This window comes from Pelophylax lessonae (genome assembly GCF_965119305.1).
Source record: "Pelophylax lessonae genome assembly, chromosome: 1".
Classification (NCBI taxonomy): domain Eukaryota; kingdom Metazoa; phylum Chordata; class Amphibia; order Anura; family Ranidae; genus Pelophylax; species Pelophylax lessonae.
Window position 1 is genome coordinate 335,614,903 of NC_138768.1, and position 19,571 is coordinate 335,634,473.

General features: G+C 41.8%; 1 protein-coding gene across 4 annotated transcripts in view; it reads right to left on the reverse strand.

Annotated features, from left to right (window-relative positions):
* SYK (spleen associated tyrosine kinase) overlaps positions 1-19,571 on the reverse strand; it is a 181,140-nt gene that overhangs the window by 43,920 nt on the left and 117,649 nt on the right. For 2 of the 4 annotated variants that reach the window (XM_082260426.1, XM_082260425.1), the window contains exons 7-8: positions 17,517-17,585; positions 10,141-10,222 (exon numbers count right to left, since the gene is read on the reverse strand). In XM_082260426.1, coding sequence (XP_082116552.1) covers positions 10,141-10,222; positions 17,517-17,585 — 151 coding nt within the window. The remainder of the gene's footprint in view (positions 1-10,140; positions 10,223-17,516; positions 17,586-19,571) is intronic. The other 2 variants (XM_082260428.1, XM_082260427.1) reach the window with 1 other exon arrangement.

Sequence of the window (19,571 nt, forward strand, 5' to 3'; positions counted from 1 at the left end):
TCCTCCTCATCCTCCTCATCCTCCTCATCCTCCAGAACTGTGCCCCTGCTGGACAATTGTGTCCCTGGCGTTTGTGTGTGCAGGAACCCACCCTCGGAGCCCCTTGCGAATGACTGCCCTGAAAGCCTTTGAAATGTTACCTCTTCATCCTCCTCCTCCTCCTCCTCATCCTGTGCCACATCCTCTTCCATCATCGCCCGAATTGTTTTTTCAAGGAGGCATAGAAGTGGGATAGTTAAGCTGAGAACGGCGTCATTGCCACTGGCCATGTTGGTGGAGTACTCAAAACAGCGCAACAAGGCACACAGGTCTCGCATGGAGGCCCAGTTATTGGTGGTGAAGTGGTGCTGTTCCGCAGAGCGACTCACGCGTGCGTGCTGCAGCTGAAACTCCACTATGGCCTGCTGCTGCTCGCACAGTCTTTCCAGCATGTGCAAGGTGGAGTTCCACCTTGTGGGCACGTCACATATGAGGCGGTGAGCGGGAAGGCCGAAGTTACGCTGCAGCGCTGCCAGGCGAGCAGCAGCAGGGTGAGAACGCCGAAAGTGCGCACAAACGGCCCGCACTTTCTGCAGCAGCTCTGACATATCGGGGTAGTTTTTAAGGAACCTCTGCACCACCAAATTCAGCACATGCGCCAGGCAAGGGATGTGCGTCAAACCGGCTAGGCCCAGAGCTGCTATGAGATTTCTCCCGTTATCGCACACCACCAGGCCGGGCTTGAGGCTCGCTGGCAGCAACCACTCATTTGTTTGCTGTTCCATGCTCCTCCACAACTCCTGCGCGGTGTGTGGTTTGTCCCCCAAACAGGCAAGTTGTAAAACTGCCTGCTGTCGTTTACCCCTGGCCATGCTGAAGTTGGTGGTGAAGGTGTTACGCTGTCCGGATGAGGAGGCGGTAGAGGATGAGGAAGCGGAGTAGGAGGAGTTAGGAACAGGAGGCAAACTGAAGCGCCCTGCAATCCTCGGTGGTGGAAGGACATGCGCCAAATTGCTATCCGCCTCAGGCCCATCCGCCACTGCATTTACCCAGTGTGCCGTTAGGGAGATATAACGCCCCTGACCGTGCTTACTGGTCCACGTATCGGTAGTTAGGTGGACCTTGGCACAGATGGCGTTGCGCAGTGCACACCTGATTTTTCCCCCACTTGGTTGTGTAGGGAAGGGATGGCTTGCCTGGAAAAGTAGTGGCGGCTGGGCACGACGTACTGTGGGACAGCCACCGACATAAGGTTTTTAAAACTGTGCGTCTCCACCAGACGGAATGACAGCATTTCAAAGGCCAATAATTTTGAAATGCTGGCATTCAGGGCCAGGGATCGCGGGTGGGTAGGGGGGTACTTCCTCTTCCTCTCAAATGTTTGGGAGATGGAAATCTGAACGCTTCCACGGGACATTGTGGAGATGGTTGTTGGTGACCCAGGTGGTGGTGTTGCTGACAGATCGTCTGTTTGCGGGGTGGCAGGTGCCGGTATCACTACAGATGTGGCTGGAGCGGCCGAGACTGCAGCAGAAGAGGAAGCAGGATGAGCCAGAGACGTTTCTTGGTTTTGAAGGTGTGTACTCCACTGCAGCTCGTGCTTTGCACTTAGATGCCTGATCATGCAGGTTGTGCTCAGGTTGAGAAGGTTTATGCCTCGCTTCAAGCTCTGATTGCACAGGGTGCAAACCACTCGTGTCCTGTCATCAGCACATTTTCTAAAGAACTTCCACGCTAGAGAACTCCTTTGAGCTGACTTTGGTGCGCTCGTTCCCTTGCTGCGTTGGGCAGTAGCGGGCGTAGTGTCTAGGGCACGGCCGCTCCGCTTCTGCACCCTGCTCCCTCTTCTGCTGTGCTGGTGGCTCTGTGCGACCACCGCCTCTTCCTCCAAACTACTCAGGTCACCTGCATGACGTTCATTCCATGTGGGGTCGAGGACCTCATCGTCCTCCACATCATCTTCCACCCAGTCTTCACCCCTGCCCTCCTTGTCGGTCTCCACAATGCTGAACGCCGCAGCAGTTGGCACCTGCGTTTTGTCATCATCGGAGACGTGCTGCGATGATCCTTGCATGTACTCATCTTGAGAAATAAGTGGTTGGGCATCGCTGCACTCAATCTCTTCCACTTCTGGGGCAGGGCTAGGTGGATGGCCCTGGGAAACCCTGCTGACAGAGTCATCAAAAAGAAGAAGAGACTGCTGTATGGCTTGGGGCTCAGACTGCTTGCCTGATTTGCAAGGGGGTGAGGTGAAAGACGGTTGGACATCGGCTGCAGGTGCCAACTGTGACCTTTCTGCAGTAGACTGGGTGGGAGACAATGTGAAGGAACTGGAGGCACTGTCAGCAGCAAACCAATCTACTATCGCCTCCACTTGTTCTGGCCTCATCACTTCTAGGGGCGTATGATGCCCTACCAAATACTGATGCAGGTTCTGTCGCCTACTCACACTTGAGGAAGGTGTTTCACTTGTGCGTGTAGCTGGCACAGATCGACCATGTCCTCTCCTTGCAACAGGAGCTCTAGCAGCAGCACCACCACGACCCAGGCCACGGCCCCTATTTGACGCTCTCCTCATATTTCTGAAATTTAAGATCTTGCCCTAGAAAGGTCTTTATTGAATAGCGGAACAAAAGAACAACAGTATCGCACGGGTGTATCTCACAGTCAAATATGCAAACTATGCCGCAATTTAATGTTTTTTACACCAAAAGGGTGTGTATTGAATAGCGGAATAGGATAAAAAACTGTGTATCTCACACGTACAAACACAGACTAGGCCCGATTAAATTTTTTCCTACCCTAAAGGGAGGATGAGGAAGAGGAGTATGGAACAGGCAGCACCCTCAAATCTTCAGAAGTATGAGATGAACCCCAAAAACTTGGAAAGGTGGATCTCACACGTACCGACACAGACTATTCCGCAATTTAATTGAGCCCCAAAGGTTTTTATTGAATAGCGGAATAGGAAATATGATCAAAAAAAAGTGTATGTTTTTCACACGTACAGAAGCACACTAGGCCCCAATTACTATTGTTTGTACACCTAAAAGGATGGATGAGGAAGAGGAGGAGGAGGAGTATAGAACAGGCAGCACCCTCAAAGCTTCAGAAGTATGAGATGAACCCCAAAAACTTGGAAAGGTGGATCTCACACGTACCGACACAGACTATTCCGCAATTTAATTGAGCCCCAAAGGTTTTTATAGAATAGCGGAATAGGAAATATGATCAAAAAAAAGTGTATGTTTTTCACACGTACAGAAGCACACTAGGCCCCAATTACTATTGTTTGTACACCTAAAAGGATGGATGAGGAAGAGGAGGAGGAGGAGTATAGAACAGGCAGCACCCTCAAAGCTTCAGAAGTATGAGATGAACCCCAAAAACTTGGAAAGGTGGATCTCACACGTACCGACACAGACTATTCCGCAATTTAATTGAGCCCCAAAGGTTTTTATTGAATAGCGGAATAGGAAATATGATCAAAAAAAAGTGTATGTTTTTCACACGTACAGAAGCACACTAGGCCCCAATTACTATTGTTTGTACACCTAAAAGGATGGATGAGGAAGAGGAGGAGGAGGAGTATAGAACAGGCAGCACCCTCAAAGCTTCAGAAGTATGAGATGAACCCCAAAAACTTGGAAAGGTGGATCTCACACGTACAGACACAGACTATTCCGCAATTTAATTGAGCCCCAAAGGTTTTTATTGAATAGCGGAATAGGAAATATGATCAAAAAAAAGTGTATGTTTTTCACACGTACAGAAGCACACTAGGCCCCAATTACTATTGTTTGTACACCTAAAAGGATGGATGAGGAGGAGGAGGAGGAGGAGTATAGAACAGGCAGCACCCTCAAAGCTTCAGAAGTATGAGATGAACCCCAAAAACTTGGAAAGGTGGATCTCACACGTACCGACACAGACTATTCCGCAATTTAATTGAGCCCCAAAGGTTTTTATAGAATAGCGGAATAGGAAATATGATCAAAAAAAAGTGTATGTTTTTCACACGTACAGAAGCACACTAGGCCCCAATTACTATTGTTTGTACACCTAAAAGGATGGATGAGGAAGAGGAGGAGGAGGAGTATAGAACAGGCAGCACCCTCAAAGCTTCAGAAGTATGAGATGAACCCCAAAAACTTGGAAAGGTGGATCTCACACGTACCGACACAGACTATTCCGCAATTTAATTGAGCCCCAAAGGTTTTTATTGAATAGCGGAATAGGAAATATGATCAAAAAAAAGTGTATGTTTTTCACACGTACAGAAGCACACTAGGCCCCAATTACTATTGTTTGTACACCTAAAAGGATGGATGAGGAGGAGGAGGAGGAGGAGGAGGAGGAGTATAGAACAGGCAGCACCCTCAAAGCTTCAGAAGTATGAGATGAACCCCAAAAACTTGGAAAGGTGGATCTCACACGTACCGACACAGACTATTCCGCAATTTAATTGAGCCCCAAATGTTTTTATTGAATAGCGGAATAGGAAATATGATAAAAAAAAGTGTATGTTTTTCACACGTACAGAAGCACACTAGGCCCCAATTACTATTGTTTGTACACCTAAAAGGATGGATGAGGAGGAGGAGGAGTATAGAACAGGCAGCACCCTCAAAGCTTCAGAAGTATGAGATGAACCCCAAAAACTTGGAAAGGTGGATCTCACACGTACCGACACAGACTATTCCGCAATTTAATTGAGCCCCAAAGGTTTTTATTGAATAGCGGAATAGGAAATATGATCAAAAAAAAGTGTATGTTTTTCACACGTACAGAAGCACACTAGGCCCCAATTACTATTGTTTGTACACCTAAAAGGATGGATGAGGAGGAGGAGTATAGAACAGGCAGCACCCTCAAAGCTTCAGAAGTATGAGATTGTGTTCGCTGTACCCCACAAAGATTGTGTTCACTGTACCCCACAAAGATTGTGTTCACTGTACCCCACAAAGGTTTTGTTCACTGCACCCCACAAAGATTGTGTTCACTGCAATCCAAAAGGATTGTCTTCACTGCACCCCACAAATATTGTGTTCACTGTACCCCACAAAGGTTTTGTTCACTGCACCCCACAAAGATTGTGTTCACTGTACCCCACACAGGTTTTGTTCACTGCACCCCACAAAGATTGTGTTCACTGTACCCCCCAAAGATTTTGTTCACTGCACCCCACAAGGATTGTCTTCACTGCACCCCACAAGGATTGTCTTCACTGCACCCCACAAAGATTGTGTTCACTGTACCCCACAAAGATTTTGTTCACTGCACTCCAAAAGGATTGTCTTCACTGCACCCCACAAAGATTGTGTTCACTGTAACCCACAAAGGTTTTGTTCACTGCACCCCACAAAGATTGTGTTCACTGTACCCCACAAAGGTTTTGTTCACTGCACCCCACAAAGATTGTGTTCACTGTACCCCCCAAAGATTGTGTTCACTGCACCCCACAAGGATTGTCTTCACTGCACCCCACAAGGATTGTCTTCACTGCACCCCACAAAGATTGTGTTCACTGTACCCCACAAAGATTTTGTTCACTGCACTCCAAAAGGATTGTCTTCACTGCACCCCACAAAGATTGTGTTCACTGTACCCCACAAAGGTTTTGTTCACTGCACCCCACAAAGATTGTGTTCACTGTACCCCACAAAGGTTTTGTTCACTGCACCCCACAAAAATTGTGTTCACTGTACCCCCCAAAGATTTTGTTCACTGCACCCCACAAGGATTGTCTTCACTGCACCCCACAAGGATTGTCTTCACTGCACCTCACAAAGATTGTGTTCACTGTACCCCACAAAGGTTGTGTTCACTGCACCCCACAAAGGTTTTGTTCACTGCACCCCACAAAGATTGTGTTCACTGCACCCCACAAAGATTGTGTTCACTGTACCCCACAAAGGTTTTGTTCACTGCACCCCACAAAGATTGTGTTTACTGTACCCCACAAAGATTGTGTTCACTGTACCCCACAAAGGTTTTGTTCACTGCACCCCACAAAGATTGTGTTCACTGTACCCCACAAAGGTTGTGTTCACTGCACCCCACAAAGGTTTTGTTCACTGCACCCCACAAAGATTGTGTTCACTGCACCCCACAAAGATTGTGTTCACTGTACCCCACAAAGGTTTTGTTCACTGTACCCCACAAAGATTGTGTTCACTGTACCCCACAAAGGTTGTGTTCACTGCACCCCACAAAGGTTTTGTTCACTGCACCCCACAAAGGTTTTGTTCACTGTACCCCACAAAGGTTTTGTTCACTGCACCCCACAAAGATTGTGTTCACTGTACCCCACAAAGGTTTTGTTCACTGCACCCCACAAAGATTGTGTTCACTGTACCCCCCAAAGATTGTGTTCACTGCACCCCACAAGGATTGTCTTCACTGCACCCCACAAGGATTGTCTTCACTGCACCCCACAAAGATTGTGTTCACTGTACCCCACAAAGATTTTGTTCACTGCACTCCAAAAGGATTGTCTTCACTGCACCCCACAAAGATTGTGTTCACTGTACCCCACAAAGGTTTTGTTCACTGCACCCCACAAAGATTGTGTTCACTGTACCCCACAAAGGTTTTGTTCACTGCACCCCACAAAAATTGTGTTCACTGTACCCCCCAAAGATTTTGTTCACTGCACCCCACAAGGATTGTCTTCACTGCACCCCACAAGGATTGTCTTCACTGCACCTCACAAAGATTGTGTTCACTGTACCCCACAAAGGTTGTGTTCACTGCACCCCACAAAGGTTTTGTTCACTGCACCCCACAAAGATTGTGTTCACTGCACCCCACAAAGATTGTGTTCACTGTACCCCACAAAGGTTTTGTTCACTGCACCCCACAAAGATTGTGTTCACTGTACCCCACAAAGGTTTTGTTCACTGCACCCCACAAAGATTGTGTTCACTGTACCCCACAAAGGTTGTGTTCACTGCACCCCACAAAGGTTTTGTTCACTGCACCCAACAAAGATTGTGTTCACTGCACCCCACAAAGATTGTGTTCACTGTACCCCACAAAGGTTTTGTTCACTGCACCCCACAAAGATTGTGTTCACTGTACCCCACAAAGGTTGTGTTCACTGCACCCCACAAAGGTTTTGTTCACTGCACCCCACAAAGGTTTTGTTCACTGTACCCCACAAAGGTTTTGTTCACTGCACCCCACAAAGATTGTGTTCACTGTACCCCACAAAGGTTTTGTTCACTGCACCCCACAAAGATTGTGTTCACTGTACCCCCCAAAGATTTTGTTCACTGCACCCCACAAGGATTGTCTTCACTGCACCCCACAAAGATTGTGTTCACTGTACCCCACAAAGATTTTGTTCACTGCACCCCACAAAGATTGTGTTCACTGTACCCCACAAAGATTTTGTTCACTGCACTCCAAAAGGATTGTCTTCACTGCACCCCACAAAGATTGTCTTCACTGTACCCCATAAAGGTTTTGTTCACTGCACCCCACAAAGATTGTGTTCACTGTACCCCACAAAGGTTTTGTTCACTGCACCCCACAAAGATTGTGTTCACTGTACCCAACAAAGATTGTGTTCACTGTACCCCACAAAGGTTTTGTTCACTGCACCCCACAAGGATTGTCTTCACTGCACCCCACAAGGATTGTCTTCACTGCACCCCACAAAGATTGTGTTCACTGTACCCCACAAAGATTTTGTTCACTGCACCCCACAAAGATTGTGTTCACTGTACCCCACAAAGGTTTTGTTCACTGCACCCCACAAGGATTGTCTTCACTGCACCCCACAAAGATTGTGTTCACTGCACCCCACAAAGGTTTTGTTCACTGCACCCCACAAAGATTGTGTTCACTGTACCCCCCCAAAGATTTTGTTCACTGCACCCCACAAGGATTGTCTTCTCTGCACCCCACAAAGATTGTGTTCACTGTACCCCCCAAAGATTTTGTTCACTGCACCCCACAAGGATTGTCTTCACTGCACCCCACAAGGATTGTCTTCACTGCACCCCACAAAGATTGTGTTCACTGTACCCCCACAAAGGTTTTGTTCACTGCACCCCACAAAGATTTTGTTCACTGCACTCCAAAAGGATTGTGTTCACTGCACCCCAAAAAGATTGTGTTCACTGCAGCCCACACACAGAAAAATGGATGTGGATCACTGACACCTGCCTATCTCTTATCCCACACCACACAGCAATATCGATTGTAGTTTGTAGAACACAGTTTCCCTAAAATTCAGCAGACTCTGTCCCTAACAGGATTGAGAAGAGATCGTAGATCAGGAGAACTAAGTGCAGACCCCACCCCACACAGCAATATCAATTGTAGTTTGTAGAACACTCTGACCCTAAAATTCAGCAGCAGCCTCTCCCTAACAGGATTGAGAAGAGATCGTAGATCAGGATTGAGTGCAGACCCCACCCCCCACACAGCAATATCGATTGTAGTTTGCAGAAGACACTGACCCTATAATTCAGCAGACTCTATCCCTAAAATGCCTACAACTCGCCCTGCCTAAACACTCCGACCTGTCCCTCAATTCTATCCGGACACAAATGTTTTTTTCCTGCCTATCTTTCCCTAATCAGCAGCCAGCACGTTGATGTGTGCTCTGTCCCTGATCTAAGCAGCATAATGACGCCGCTGCGGCTGCCTCGAACTTATAAAGACTTGGTCACATGCTTCAGACGGCCAATCACAGCTACTGAGACATTTGCAGGCATGGCTGGGATGGCTTAAGGCACACCAGTTAAACGATTGTTGATTGGCTGTTGAAAGCCCGCCATGAAAAGAGCGCCAAAGCATGCAAAACCCGGAAATAAAACGACCGAACACGGATTTTTACCCGAATATACAGTAAAGTGTCCGTGTTCGTGTTCGGGTAACAAAAATCCAATTATTCGGTACGAACACGAATAATACAGTCCGTGTTCGCTCAACACTAGTTATGTTCACTTTGGACCTAAAACTAAGCTTTGGAAACACTTACCAAAGGTAGCTTACTTGGTACATATCAGTGCAGCATAGATGCAGTTCTCCCCATAAACTACAAGTAATCTGTAAGGTTAATGTCCTAGCTGTTGAAACCACTGAAAATTTGTATCCACTTTCTTACTAGCCAATAAGACATATATGTGTTAAGAAAACATATAATACTGATAGACTATGACTTTTCTTACAACTTTGAGTTTGGCAGTACCACTAAAAGTTATGTGAAAATTATACAACATACATATGTAGCCCCCTAATGAACCACAATTTGAATGGGATTCCCCACCCTGCACAGCCAGGCACATCAGATTTTCAGTCACTCTTAAGTCAGAGAACAGTCCATGACATTGTTTTCTTTTTGTTTTATAGAGGGTAATAACTTGGATAGGCATGGAAAGTTAAGGGATGCCCATTTGACATCAGAACAAACTTCAGGGACAACTCGTCTTAATATACAGAGCCTCTTCTTGCTCCAGCACTCACTTGCTTGCAGAACCTAGCTGGTACACCGAAAATGTCTGACAATCACTCAGTCAGATTGAAACAATAGCCCATTACAGCCAGGAACCCTTGGTTATGTAGCAAAGTTCAGTGTCCAGCTTTCATTCCTCCTGAGGCTACTGATCCCAGCATCACCTTTTCAGGTACTGCCAACTCACCTGGCTGAAGCTGCCCTTTTAACCAGCCCTCCAGGCTAAATTCTCCCAACAGTCCCCCAGACTAACAGCCCACCTGGCTGACTCTCGGGAGATCTCTCAGACATGCTGATCTGCTCCTGCTGTCCTCTCCTTGCTTCTGTGGAAAGCCTCCTCCTGTGTGTTGTAGAAGGGACCCCCCAATACCCGAGCCCCGGCCTGAGGTCACCCCCCCCCCTCAGACTAGGGGAACACCTTCAAGGGCCACCAATAGCCTCCTCAGCACTCCATCTCCATCTTCCACCTGACCCCCCTGCTGGCATGACTCGTGTCTATTTATGAGGTAGCCTGCCCCTTGCAGCCCCTGAGTCACTGAACCCTGACCCAGATTCACAACCCAGGCATGGCCCTTAGCCAAGCTAAAATCTTTCTACACTAACAGCTACTTCTAGCACACACTATAGGATGCTACACATAACAGTGTGAATGCTTTCATTACTAGTTCCATGACAACTTGTGTCTAGCTTACCTCTTTCACCTGGTTTTGGTCTTGAAACATATGGATTTATTGAAGAAACGCTTCCATGACGACTAACTTCGGCCAAACTTTGCTGTAATGATTATAGAAAACAGAGAATTTTACTCAGTAACGACTTTGACTTGAGAACAGTAAGAGGATAACTGCATATATCTTTAGACATTTTAGGCGAGTAAGAACCACTTTATGACTGTGATAATAGTTTAAAAGCCATTAGATACTCACATTTATTCACTAAACAGTGCATGAAAAAGGTACACAAAGTCAGGGATTTGGTACCAATAGTATTGGATTTTAAGTGTCCCAATGAGGCATGTCAGATAAAACACAAGCGTTTCCATTTGAAGATTGGATTCCCTTAAGCTGAATATCGTTTTCATCTAGATTTTCAAGCACTTTAGAGGTGTTTGGAAGTGTTTATGTTATTTTATTATGTATGATAAAATGCTAGGTCAAGAAATTTTGTGAATACATACCTCTGCCCCACAGCCCTACATTGTACCCAAAATCATTCATATACAAATTCCATGGCAGCTCATTCATAAGCAAATCCTGAGGCAGTTCAGAGCCTTCTCCCACTCCAAGGCAATTCAGCACATTGCTCAGTCTGTGCTTGTGTGTGGTGGGAAGCAGGATAGTGCCTCCTTAGAAGGAGATGCCAATCATGATCTGGCACTAAAGCAGTGCTGAATAGAGTCATGATCTGGCACTAAAGCAGTGCTGAATAGAGGAAGCAGTGAAAGAACTTATGAGAAAGAGAGAGAGCTGAGAGCTAACTCCTGCACTGCATTTTATACGTCTGACTCCTGCTATATATATATATACACTATGCTGTACGTTATACCACCACTAAAAATGCATTTACTATGTTGTACATTATACTGTATATCCTTTGTTGTACATTATAGTCCTGAACCCTGTATGCTATAAAGTACTTCATAGTCCTGTCCTTTGCACTGTATATACCATGATGTACATTATACTCCTGTCCCCTGCACTATATACTCTATGTTGTTACATTAAACTTCTGTTCCTTGCAAATATTGATTTGATTTAAATTTGATTTAGATTTGATTTAGATTTTTCTTCTGTTTGCTCACTCTGCATTTTGTAAACTATTCTGCAATAATTGGTACAATGTGCTTTTATCCTATTTTACTGGGTTTTCAGATTTCCAGGAATCTAAGGAAGAAATATTATCCCGACCCTGGCACTGGTATTTAAATAGGGTTAGCCTTGTTTTCCCTATCCTTGAACACTGTTAGGGCCTGTGTCAATGTGATTTTTGTTTGTTTCAAGCAGGTTTTGCATTTTAATGATGGTCATGCATGGGTCGAATTTCCGAATAAATTTTCTTTTGAAAAATCAGAAATGTTGTTAGTTTTGTGATCCGATGGTGCCACCATTGATTTCAAAATTCCACCAACCAAGCTTTCAATTTTACCTCATGTTGCTACAGAAGTGAATTTTTCTGGCTGGGAATTCTCTTTTCTTAAAAAATATATAAAAATGTGCAGCACTAAGAACAATAATGTATACTTGAACATATAAAAATGCAACATACTGTATATATTGAATAATGTGTGTCCAATCATATAAGGAATAAAAATAATGTCCAACTGGAATAATAGTCCCAAGTGAATAAAGTGATAAAGAAAAGTCCAACATATATAACGTGATCACAGTGTGCAGCAAATCCCAACACCGACAAGGAGTAATTGTATGCGCTCACCAAAAAGGTAGGACCCAGATACCATATAGAGTGATGGGTGATACAAGCTATTATAATGTATGATGGATGCTCCGAATGGATGAGAAGTCCTCAGAAGTATCCGTATGGACCAGCGACAGGAATAGGCAAACAAAATTCCAGCTCCGACATTGGTACGGATATAAACCAAAAAGGGACAGACATAGTGTAATATTGCTAAAAATCATTTAATAAAAAACATAGCAAATACACTTACAAACATCCCATGGTATTGAGCACATCAAGGATATATAGCAGGGCTGACAATAGTGTAATCCTCTTAACCCGTTTCAGCAGAGATGCCTTTCTCAAAAGATAATGCCAGCCAAGATGAAACCTATATATATAAAATTATATTGATTACAGATCGTATCCCACCTGTAGAGAGCTGCCGCATGGACGCCACGCCGGATCACAATGGCACCGGCGTGCGTTCCAGGCCTCGCTTCGGTAACGTCCCAATAGTGTAATCAATATAATTTTATATATAGAAGGTTTCATCTTGGCTGGCATTATCTTTTGAGAAAGGCATCTCTGCTGAAACGCGTTAAGAGGATTACACTATTGTCAGCCCTGCTATATATCCTTGATGTGCTCAATACCATGGGATGTTTGTAAGTGTATTTGCTATGTTTTTTATTAAATGATTTTTAGCAATATTACACTATGTCTGTCCCTTTTTGGTTTATATCCTTACCAATGTCGGAGCTGGAATTTTGTTTGCCTATTCCTGTCGCTGGTCCATACGGATACTTCTGAGGACTTCTCATCCATTCGGAGCATCCATCATACATTATAACAGCTTGTATCACCCACATGCTATATGGTATCTGGGTCCTACCTTTCTGGTGAGCGCATACAATTACTCCTTGTCGATGTTGGGATTTGCTGCACACTGTGATCACGTTATATATGTTGGACTTTTCTTTATCACTTTATTCACTTGGGACTATTATTCCAGTTGGACATTATTTTTATTCATTATATGATTGGACACACATTATTCAATATATATGTTGCATTTTTATATGTTCAAGTAAAAATTATTGTTCTTAGCGCTGCACATTTTTATATATTTTTTATGGTTTTGGTCACTTTTTTGTCTGGTGATTAGTACAAGCAGATTGCGTTTATAGGTAGCGCAGTATTTCCAACCCTATGTAAATTCTCTTTTCTTTCCAGGAATTTTCTTTTCCTGTGCTCATGGGCATTTCTTTTTCGATTATATTTCTCACACGATTCTCCCATCATTAATTAGAAAATCGTTCGTTTTCAAAACATTTCCAACATGCCCAATCACCCAAATTCGATAGCCGCACAAAAATAATCAGTTTCTGCAGCCCACTAATGCTGTGAAATTTGAACGAAAATTCTTGGATAAGAATTTCAAAAGAAAATTCTTTCTGAATTCAACCCATGCGTGACCAGCCTTACCCAAGTCTCTAGAGATGTAAAACCCACTTGAAACAGGTAAATTGATGATCAGAAGGAGGTCAGCTGCAGGTTAAATGGACCTGTCAATGAATTCTGATGATGTGATTGTATCTGAAACTGGTATCAAATTAATGTAATTGACACAAGCCCAAAGAAAACTGACACAAGCCCTTGGTGTGCTTTACTCTGACTCTGGTATTTTTCAATTTCCCAATATACCGTACTTATTCCACAACAATTTGGAGTAGGGTAATACAATATGTTATAGATTGAGGAGAGTATACAATAGGCTGGTATACTGATACTTGATGTTTACAATATATGCAAATCTATCCATATAAAAATGTCCATTTGGATTGGGACAATTGTGAAGCAAGTTACATTTATAGCATATTTTTATTCTTATAGGTAATTAATGTTGTAATCATGTGTGTTTGGTTATAGTTTATATGGCAAGGATATGCACATAAATTGCTCTTTGATTAGGGGTAGAAGGAGTTTTGAAATGCAGTCTCCAATGTGTAGTATTTAATTTTGATGGATGTTTGTATCTGCCATTTTTGCTTAGTTTATTAAAGTAGATTGATTATTGGTTGAACGAAATGTACTTTTTGGACCTTTTTTTAGATTCTCTTTTTTCAACCTGACTAACTATGCAACGAGAACTAAACCTCTTTAAAAATTTTAGTGAAAGTGTGGATGAATCTCTGTCAGGTCTCTATTGCTTTCTGTATTGGAGAGATTTTCCACTTTCTGTCCTAGTGACATGACAAGAAGTGGAAATCTCCTCAAAGTGAAGGAAAATCCCACCTTTCCCAGTTGTTACAGGAATGTCCACACTAGAAGATGCTCCTTCTAAATATGTTGCTGTTTTCAAAATTTTCCTCTTTCTGTCCCACTGACATGGTTTAGCTTTACAAACATCAAAGGAATATCTCAAGTGGGGATGAAAAAAAAAAGAGGTTCTAACCCTTACCTAATCTATCACAAACTAGAAAAAAGTTTAGCTGATTGACAATTCTACTATAACAGGACACTGTAAAGTACTGAGCATAGTGAGCTTTTATCCCCCCCCCCCAAAAAAAAAAAACAACATAGACTGCAATACATTTACTTTACTTGTGGCATTTATTGTATAATTAACAGTGGTTCTGACTGTATATTGTTTTATACAATTTATATGCATTGTAGAATGTCATCAATGCACATAAAAATGGTTGTGTGAACTAGATGCGCTATATCGTAGTTAAACAAGTCATTTATCTTTGAAAAGCTTTCACTCATTTTTTTTTTTCTTTATATTGCATGTAATTGGGTATTTTATTTGCAAAATTAAGTTTTACCTTATTTACTTAGCTCTGGGGCAAATGCACTTGCAGATTGCAACTGCACCTTGCAAAGTGCACAGTATATTTGCTTTTAGTAAATCAACCCCTATATGTACTAATTTCAGGAGTCAAATGCGGTAAATTTATGTGCTTGCTGATTATTCTTTCTTTTTACATAAAGACAGATTTAAGGCATTTTAAACTTAAATTATGTCATTACGTGAATGCTTCCAACTATACTTTCATAGCAGTATGGCACAAATAGGTCTGGACTGGGCCACTGCCAATAAAGCTCACAGCTCTCATTTTTGTGTATGAAGGAAATGTCAATAAACACTCCATTTCTGTAGTTAGATAAGAATGCTGGATTTTTAAAAGAACTAGCCAATACCCTTGATACATTTCTTCATCTGGATAATATTGGAAAAATGACTAATATACTTGTCAGAGGCTTTTGTTACTTGGATACATCATTATGCATTCATCAATAAGAGCTCATCTCTGCATACTGTCTCCCTTTGCAGTTTAGCTGCAAAGGTTGCATTGCAATGGCTATGGATACTTTTACAGATGGATTATTTACCTAGTACAAGATTTGCTACTATTTACTTTAGCTACTAATGCTATCCAGCGAATGCGGCAAAGTATTACGTTGGCTGTGTATCTGAATGCCCAACTTTTTAATGGATACATTCTTAAGATTTATATGATGCAAAGTCTGATTACCTTTTTTAAATCAGACATTAATCAACTCAAGGAACTGTATTCCTCCTGTATATGTATGTTCAATGGCAGGTTACATCTAATTAAAATATCAAATTAAACAAAAGTCTAAAATTGAATGTAAGAAGGTTTTTAACCAAATTACAGTTTTCTGAATTTATGTTTTACGGAATAGTGAATAGCTGATATTTAGACTGTAACAACTTAAAAATAAAGGACTCTTCAAACTTAAAGAGAACCTTTTAGGAATTTGTATAAATCTAAGTATATAGTTTTAAAGTGACATTAAAGGTTACTTTTTTTAACAAACGTGTCATACTTACCTGCTCTGTGCAGTTGTATTGCACAGAGCAGCCCCCCGATTCTCCTGTTTCTTGTCTTCTGCCGGTGCTCCTGGCTGCTCCTCCTCAGCCAGTACCCCCAAAAGCACCAGTGCTCTGGGGGCACTGGTGCGTGCTTGCTCCCGAGCCCTGCTCTCTGCACCAAAAAAACACACAGAGCCGCAGCATGGCCCCACACCCCCTGCTCTCTCCATATTGGCTCACTGGCTATGATTGACAGTAGCAAGAGCCAATGGCTCCCACTGTTGTCTCAGCCAATGAGGAGTGAGAGACCTGGGAGAAGCTCAGCTCTTGTGTACATCGCTGGATCGAGAGGAAGCTCAGATTATTGTTAGGGGGAGCTGGGGGGGCACTGCACACAAAAGGTTTTATACCTTAATGCATAGAATGCATGAAGGTAAAAAAACATGGGCCTTTAAATAGCACTTTAGGTGTATACATGTAGAGCTTTCTTTCACAGGGTAGCAGTGTGTGTTGTTATTTACTTGTATTCTCTGCCTGTCAGAGTAAAAAAGTGTCAGTTATATTAACAATAAATGTAAATGCAAATGTTTGTTTTATAAGACAAATCATTTAATAAACTCCTCCTTGTGACAAAAAAAAAAGTGTCAGCTCTGCGCTAGACTGTATGTTTCCATTGAGGTTAATTTCCTCACATACTCTCGAACAGGCAAGGCAATTAAAAAACTGTCAAAGAAAAAAAAAACTTTCATTTTTTTTTTTTTTAATAAAATCCTGACAGCAGTTTTAAAATCCTGACAGCAGAGTTGTTAGGCAATGTTTTGAATGTCTATTATCAGTAGTAGTTTTGGGCAGGAGAAAAGACTGTCTTGCAGCCTATTAGTTTATCATACACTTCTGCTCTGACCGGGAGAGCATACAAAAAAATAAAAAAAATATCAAGTAAATCCTTAGGTGTTTAGGCTGAACCAAGGGTCTTTTTAATTAATGAGGGACCTTCAGATTTGACTGCACTCAAATATCAAATACAAAACATGCACTTTCACATTTGCATTTAATACTTACACTGGTCTGACTAATCCACAATTAGTCATACTTTAGTAGAATTGCATTAATTATACTAAAAACAAAGACACACCTTTATTTTGCTGTATTATAGCTTTTTAAGCCAAATGTTAGGGAGTCACAAATGCAAAGCTGACAGGATTTAGAAGTTCATCACAAGATTAGGACAATTAAAGCAGCATTGCTGGCCCATGAAATAAAAAACGAAATTACATTGCGTTCTGAGGTTTTGTTGTCCATGTGCTGCTTTAAATTGAACCTTTACTTTGGCTTTCTTGTATTCTACATGGTCTATAGTTTTCAATTAGTCTTTAGTAGAAGTACATAATTTATCATCTCCTGTTGCTTTATTACTTGCAGTGTTGGCAATAACGCCATCCAATACTGCACAGCACAGGGAATGGTATCATAGCAGCTTGAGGTGATGATGTGGTCACGGTCAAGGTTATGAATGTGAGGTTAATGCGGTGGCTTCCAGACTATTATAGTGAAAGCACTGCAGCTGAAAAATTACATTGAATGTATTAACATCAGGAGATAATGATATGCAAAGAACTTTAAAGCACTAATGTGGAAATATTGTGCTTTTTAATACCTTTTTCAAGAAAAGGTCCATATTTTTTATTTTAATCTAAATCTTTTTGTCATTTACAAAAGAATAGGATCTTGAAACCTGCAATGCTTCTTTAATGTAAGCTGTACACCCAAAGCAGCCAAAAGCCTGCCATTAATTAACAAAGCTTTGGAAGAGCATGTTCTGTGCACCTTTTTGCTGCCAGCCTTGGGAAAGGAGTAGGATTTGAATCTTGCGATTATTCCACCTGCTGACCAATTCTAGAAACCACAATGTCATTAAATGTCAGTAAATGGGCTATGAGAAAAAAAGTTTTCACAACATGCAATGTTATCACTATCTAAAGGTGATGTACAGAAAAGAAATAAAACAATCGATTTTTTAGGGTTAAAATCGTAGACAGATACTTGTGGCTTTTTTGCTAGAAGTATCTGCTAGATGTGTGTTGCAGAATTTCTTTTCTTTGATTGTACCAATTTTTGCCCTTACCTATTCATACCTATACAGTTAATGGTAACTACTTGCAATAACTGCAGTTGTGTGTAGGTTTGTGAGAGGTGGGGGTGTTTTGTCGTAACTATACTAACTATAATGCTTTTAAATTCTGTCAACTGTTGATAAGTACCCAGATCAGTACAGTGGTGTTAATAAGTAAGGATGGCTGGATATATGCATACAATGTAAAAGATTAGGGCATCATGTGTAGCAATAAAACTGGAACTAAAGTGGGGTACACACTAGTATAAAATCTGCCGAAAATTCCCGAGGTAAAATCGTCCGATTTTCGCCTAGTGTGTACACAACTTTCAGCATTTTAAACGAAAAAAAACGGAGGGACAAACACCAAAATTTTTATCGTCCGTTCCCAGACGACCAATTTTCGTTTAATGTGTATGCAGTATGTCCACTAAAAAAATCGGATACGAAAGAACGCGCATGATCTGAAGTTGCTGACAACCCAGAAGTCCAGGAACAAATGTGCCAAAAAAAGAAAAATCGGACAAGAAATTTCGTGAACATTTATGCACTGTCAACTAAAAATGGTAATGAACGCTGAGCAAGAGAGAGAGAAATCAGAGGATATTTCATCTGATTTTCGTCAAGTGTGTATGGCCCTTAAAAGTGAACCTTCTGAGCTTCAGAAGCCCTCATTAGGATTGATTTACAAAAGGAGTATAGCACTTAGCTTGGTAAATATGGTAAAGCTGTGTTCACTTTAAATACCAAATCCTAAGTGAAGGTCAATTAAGAAAATCATTTTCACTTGCAAGTGATTGAAAAAGTGGACATTTTTAAAAGAAAAAATTCACACACGTTGGAGCATGTGTGATCCATATCCAATATTAGTTGAGTCAGGGAGAAGATTGTGGGTCTAGTGGTACATTGTTCAAGCAAAGAAAGGCTAATACTTGACTGTTGTTGGTTTTAGTGAAACAACTGATCATCTATAGACACGCTAAGTAAAGTAAACTTTTTCACGCATAATACATCACCACTTTCACAGTTATGTTCTAATGTAAAAAGGTCCATTATATAATTCAACCCCTTTACCTACTAAGATGCTTCATCTTATCACATCTGCACATATTGCTAAAAAACAGCAATAGAAAGGTCTCATTTTTGTTATCTGCCTTATGCCCTTTTTTATTTTAGTAAACAGAAAGCAATCATTAATGCAGACCTGTAGGTCATTTTACATCATTGTTATACATTTATAAATATTTAGAGCTCGTGTGCGCTCTGGTACATTTGGCCTCATATTAACCTTCATAGAGACCAGATGGTTTAGTGACTCAAGTCATTAAACTAACCATGGCTGACTTGCTCATCTTCAGTTGCGCACATTATGATATTTAATCAGTTATGGAAACAATGAGCAATGGTGGCTGGTGGCAGATACATATTAAAATGCATGAAGTGGTGCATGATAAATATGTGCGTTGGTGTGTCTTAACTTAAATTATCTGAATGCTCAGCAATGAAAATGGAAGTTAATAACTGATTGGCTTCTAATAGCATTACCATCAGCATTCTTTTTTTAATAAACAGCATTGTGGTTTTGATTTAATAAGTGCTTAATTAGAGCACTGTTACATAACAACAAAGTTACACACACAGCATAAGCTAGTGTCTGCAACTATGCATACATTATGATACTTGATATTTATTTAATTTTTTGGTTTAGGCTACTGCCCTATGGTAGTATTCGTATAGGCAAATAATAATTAAAAAAAAAAAAACAGTTG